The following is a 6,000-nucleotide window of genomic DNA, read 5'->3' on the forward strand; positions in this document are numbered from 1 at the left end:
GGTCATTGAACTTTTATCTAGCACTGACCAGACCTTTGGTATTGATCTCTGTAGCTCTCTGGTCCCACTGCCTTCGCAGTGTATGCCTGGAGGGTCTCCTGATCCCCTCTGGAAAGATGACCATCTCCTTTCCACCATTGGCATTAAGGCCTCCAGTTATGTGGCTGAGTTCTTGAGAGCCCACTCTGTCCTGTTGCTATGTTTCTTCCTGGTCAGGGTATCTTTCTCAGCACGAGGTGGAGGTTGGCTTTAAGAAGTGTAGCCTAGCTTTAATTGGGACAAGCCTCGTATGAAGTAGGCATTCCTGCTGAGCATGCAGCCACTCAACATGTTTAGTGCTGGGTAGATGCCACAATCCTGGAGATGAACAGGCATGCAGTGTGAAGGCTTGCATGTTGTCGGCATTACTTTCATTGTGGTGTGGGGCAATCACGTTGCAATCCCAGTGCCTGCTGGGTGGGCCTTATAGAATTCCTCATCCCCAATCTGGTGGAGGAGGGAGAGATGCCTACTTATCCATACTGTGCTTGATAATGGTATTTTAGGATGTGTACGAAAGTTTCCTTCAACCAGTTGTAGCCTGTAAATGTGCCATAAATGACAGGAATACCATGTCATTTGTACTTGACATTTGTTGCAGAATTTCATGGAGGAACTGTATGATGTGCCAAAAATAACAATGATGAACAATCTGATTCATAACCACGAAGACTATGGTATCACAATGGCCAAGTTTTCAATACCCTTTCCGAAAAAGAAAACTTCTTTTGCAAATGTAACACAACCCACAAGTAAGTGAAGAATTCTTGTAAATTGATTAACTTTGTTACTTATGTAATCTGAATCAGGAAGAATGGAATAGAATGATGTGCATGCTGATGGAGTTAAATGTTGGGTGGAGGCTAACAATCACTGACCTAGACCTCTGGCCAAATGACCTGTTTCTGAACTTTTAATGCTAAGTAATATTAAATCAAAAATTTACAATGAATTATCTTTGAATATTTTGAATAGGCTAGCAGTGCAATACTTACATATAGTTTTGTGAAATGCTTTTCAAAAAGCAGGAAATGTGGAAATGTTAGAGAACTTCCTCCAACATATGGTCAGGAAAGGGGCTATTGGTTCCACTGTTTAATTTCATTCACATTCTGATTATGAAACAAACTTATGCTTCATGCAGCAGTACTAGGATAATGTCCAGACCAGGGCAGATAAAGGTTAGGTAACATCCATGCCACATAAATTCCAGGTAGTGACAAGCTTGAATGAGCAAGCTCAGCCATCTCCACATCACTTTCAATGGTACCACCATTGCCGAGATCCCGCACCTGCCTCAGTGCAATGTTTATATATAGTATATTTGTTAAATTCATTTATTAAAACAGGAAATGTGTGAATGTTAGAGAAGGGGCTGTTAGTTCCAGTGTCCAAGCATATTACTCCAGCTGGGGCCAAACTTATGTTTTTATATAGGTTATGAGGGTGTACCTACTTCACATGGACTGCAGCGGTTTAATATGGCAGCTCACCACCACTACCTTAAGGACAATTAGGGATGGGCAATAAATGCTGGCCTAGCCAGCAAAGCCCACATCCCTTGAGTGAATAAAAAAAATAACATCCTGGCTTTTGCACTGTGTGCCTCTGTTTATACAGACCACATCCCATCTACTTTGTTAACCTATCCTGCAACCTTAAGTAGTGCACTAACACCCTCAGATGTCTCTTTGCACACCCTTTAAAATGGTAGCATTAGAATGTAGTAAGTCTCTTACCAAAATATATAACTTTTCTGCATTGAATTTCATCTATCATGTGTCCGCCTATTTCACTTACCTGATACTGTCTTCCAGTACATGCAAGTGCACCACACTGTGAGCCTGACTGACAATCTTAAATTGGTTGTCAAAGTAATTTTTAGCACACTGACATTTAATCATCTTTAAATTTGGATTTTCAGCATTTTGGGATCCACCACTGCTGCCTTAATATTGTATGTTGGTTAGTCTAACTTTGGAATTATTACTGAGATGTTGGTATGTTCAAGCAACAACTGGTTTATTTTATATAACTGAACTATGTACAGTTGTCCAAGACTATGCGTCACACTACTGAAGCCATGAACATTCCCCCCCTCCTCTCCTAGTCATGTGTTCTCTATTATTAAGGGAGGTGCTATTTACACAGTCCCACACACTAACCCTTACAAACCCTAATACTACACTTCCTTCCCTCAGTAATCTAGGATGCATCCAGACTGGGTGATTTATCCACCTTAAATACTGTCAGCCTTTCTAGGACATTCTCTTTGTCAATTTTGATCTCAACCATTGTTCTGTGTACCATAGCTTTGGTAAAACCATGCTCCTTGGTGAACACTGATACAAAGAACTCATTTAGTGGCTTCTACCTCCACCAATAGATCTCCATTTTGATCCCTACTCATTCTATTTTACTGTTAATATGCCTAGAAGACCTTTGGATTCCCTTTTGTGTTGGCAGCCAATCCATTCTTGTGTTGTCTCTGTCCCCACTTACTTTTTTCACCTCTCTACTTTATGTATTCAATCTGATTCTCCCTTGTATTATCAAGGTGACATTTGTCATATGCAATTTCAGAAAAGGGGGCATACCTAACAATATTCTGGTAACACCACAACAACTGCAAAAGTTCAAGTTGACACTCCGTTACCTTTTCAAGGCAACTATGGATCGCCTTGCCATTGTTGCCCAGCTAAAAACAAATATATATATATATTTTTTTTTAACTAATCTGTCTAAATACAGGGTTTACCGAATTACTGTCCAATCACAAATTATTCCCCTACAATACTACAATATTTGCAAAATATTTGAGTTCCAAACTTGCTTTGGTTGTGATTTAGTGAGCTTTTTTTCCCACTTTTCCCAATATGAAGCTGAATTTTGCAGAAATTAAATATTTCTGGAAAATGCCTGTTGTGTTATCTTGAAAAACAAGTTGAAGTACTAGACAGGCACCCCTACTGACTATTATGAAAGGCAACACAAAAAAAGATTAAACTGATAACATACTTTGGCACTCTTTATCTGGAATCAGGAAATTGTACAATAAACGAAGATCTGAATAATTTATCTTCCTGGCTTTCTATCCTTTAGGTGGTGCAGACCAAAATCAGAATCCACAGAGCGATTTCAATGAAAACAATTTGGAGATAAATCCTGGCTATTGTGAAACACCAACTATACCACGTTTATTAACTGAGTGTAGTTCTAACAAATGTGAACAAGCTGTAGTATTGGATCCTTTGAATGCTGCTGAATGTGACGAAGCTGTAACAAATGAACTAATTTCTACTTCTGCAACAAAAAGGGAACAGTCCAGAAGTAGAATAAATGAGACAGTAGACACTGTTGTGACTGATGACATAATGTCACAAGAAATGTTTCTATCCATTGTGAGTAATCATTTTAAGAAGAATGGAAAAGGAAGCTTTGGAATTGTGTACTCTTAACTCCAAGTCAGGTACATAAATCCTGAAGTATGAAATATATTTGTACATAATTTATGAAGCAGCTGCATAACATATTTTTCATCAGCTTAAAGTTAAGTTGTATATGTAAAATAGCAAAATCACAACGCCCAGCATATGATTGGAGAATTGGTAGAATTCTTTTTTGATAATCCCACATTCTAAAGGTGCTCTCAGTAGTAAGTGTGTTTAATCAAGCTTGTCATCATTCTAGCTCAGAACCTATTTGTTCAAATACCATGAAATTTTAGCTGATCTATTGACAATTAATTGCGTAGTGCTGAATGTGATTTATGAATACATTTCCATAAGAGATTTGCTTTGTCCTTCAATTAACTTATAAAATATAACCTCTTAATGTAAAGTTTGCAGTATTGGGTTGTGCTTGGTGTTCATAGTTTTTCACATGCCATTACTGGAACAATTGATTCCCAAATGTGTAGGTATTGTGCAACTCTCAAAAGTCCCTTAGTAGCCCTCTTTCCCCTCTGACCCCCTTCTTCCCCCTTTAACCCCCTCTTCCCACCACAGCCCAAATGCCCTGACATATTCAAACCAGTGCTTAATGATATATTTCATAGACACAATCTCTTTCTGCATTTTCATTAATTTCTGTCCATTTATTTTCACCATTATGTTCATCTACCTAGATTATTTCCTCACCTCTGATTTCATTCTAGTTCAGGACAGCTATTTTCTGTAGAAAATGAGTAGTTCACCATCTCACCAATACAACTCACTATTTGCTGGTTGTCTTTTCCTGTGAGTTTACTCACAGGCACAAAGGGTGTCCACTTTGAATATTTTCCTCTTTAATATCCTTGCTTTACACCAACTTGTGAACTTCACTATTTGTTTATTGAATAAAGAAAGATGCCTGATAATTTCACCAGGTGAAATCATGTAACTTTGTATTAATAATATTGAATTATTACCTATTTTACTATTGTTTAAAGTGTATTTTAGGAATAAACATGAGAACATATTTATGCTATATTTGCAAATGGGACTTTTTAATTTGCATTGTGTCATGGACAAAGGCTTTATGCTGAAGCCTGACTAACTATGGCTCATAAAAAAGGAATTTCTAGCCTTCAGAAAACAGTAAGGGTCTTGTTATCATAAAGAGCTGCTAATGCCCCTTGTGACTGCAGAAATCAAATTCCAGGGCAATGCACAAAGACCTTTACACTTCTAAGGCAGAGCTTTGGCCAACGGCGACGGTACACCTGCAAGGCAAAGGGGCCCTGAAACCACTGAAGCTTATAAATGGATGTAACATTAACCATTGCAAGAATTCAGACCAGGAATGTACATCCTTTGTCCAAGCCAAGGGAAGAAGTGGGAGTTATGTCACATGACCACCCTCCCCATCCAAGCTGCAAGAACCTGTCCTATTGCCTTCTGGAGCTGAATCCAGGCAGTCTGCCATCTTCCATCAACAAAGCAGCAGCAGAAACAGAGGTCTGTCCAGGTTAAATTGCCTGTCCTTCATCCACACTGTTTTCTGCTAGAACATCTGAACTTCAGTACCACTGCCTGATTCATCTCTATGTGCTTCTCCCATCATGGAAGTCAGTGCTAGTGGAAAAGTGGATCATCCCACATCAGTTTCTGCCAGCTAACCTCCTTGAAGGAATACACCATTGGACTTTTGATTCTGGACTCAGTGAAACAATGATTATATTGTCTGTGGTCTTTGCCCTGTACTCTTTTTCTTTCCCTTATCCTTTTATTGTGTGAATGTACTGGGTGCTATGTTGCAAACCCCCTTCCCACATTTTTGTGTGTATGTAAAATAAACTAACCCTCTGATTTTACCCTATCTCGAGTTTGCTATAGGGTTATTATTAGAGGATTGGATCACACCAAAAACTGAAGGGTTGGGGAAACTACGCCACCACTTATAAAGGGAGAAATCAAAAATCAAGAACACCTTTCTGTTTATGGATAGGTGGTGAGAGGAGAAATCAGGCCTGCTTTACATTAAACCCCCTCCTGCCTGTAAAAATTGTCAAAGAACTTTAACTTTATTTACCCCCACATTTTTGCTTTCTTCAGTTCTTGGCCACTGCGAGTTGTAACTAATGTCTAATGTTTATTGATTTCATTACTGAAGCTCTTATTCTAAACAACATCTAATTACACTGCAAACATTTTTAATTAAATATCTAAATGGCTTCCTTTTAGATTACAAGCAGTGATTTTTATCATTTTGTGATAAATGTTGCTTTTCCATTGAATGTGAGTTGAACAGAGATCATTGATACTTTAGGCTCTAATTTCAGGGTGGGTGACCAGTTACTATTTAATACAAATACGAAGTGTGATTAGAAATGTTAAAGATTCCCAGTGTATTGTGTTGAATAAGTGTAACACCAGGAAACTACATGTTACAAAACCTGTGGCATGTAAGGAGTTGAGAGCTATGGAAGAAATAAATTTTTCCCACAGTGTTTCCATGTAAACGATGTGTAGTGAATTG

At 38.4% G+C, this 6,000-nt stretch overlaps 1 protein-coding gene across 2 annotated transcripts in view; it reads left to right on the plus strand.

Annotated features, from left to right (window-relative positions):
* The window catches only part of shcbp1 (SHC SH2-domain binding protein 1), a 55,406-nt gene extending 50,066 nt beyond the window's left edge, over window positions 1-5,340 (plus strand). For both annotated transcript variants that reach the window (XM_078544356.1, XM_078544355.1), the window contains 2 exons: window positions 641-791; window positions 3,142-5,340. In XM_078544356.1, coding sequence (XP_078400482.1) covers window positions 641-791; window positions 3,142-3,497 — 507 coding nt within the window. In that variant the 3' untranslated portion in view covers window positions 3,498-5,340. The remainder of the gene's footprint in view (window positions 1-640; window positions 792-3,141) is intronic.
* Window positions 5,341-6,000: the final 660 nt, after the last annotated feature.

This window comes from Cetorhinus maximus, chromosome 6 (genome assembly GCF_964194155.1).
Source record: "Cetorhinus maximus chromosome 6, sCetMax3.hap1.1, whole genome shotgun sequence".
Taxonomy (NCBI): domain Eukaryota; kingdom Metazoa; phylum Chordata; class Chondrichthyes; order Lamniformes; family Cetorhinidae; genus Cetorhinus; species Cetorhinus maximus.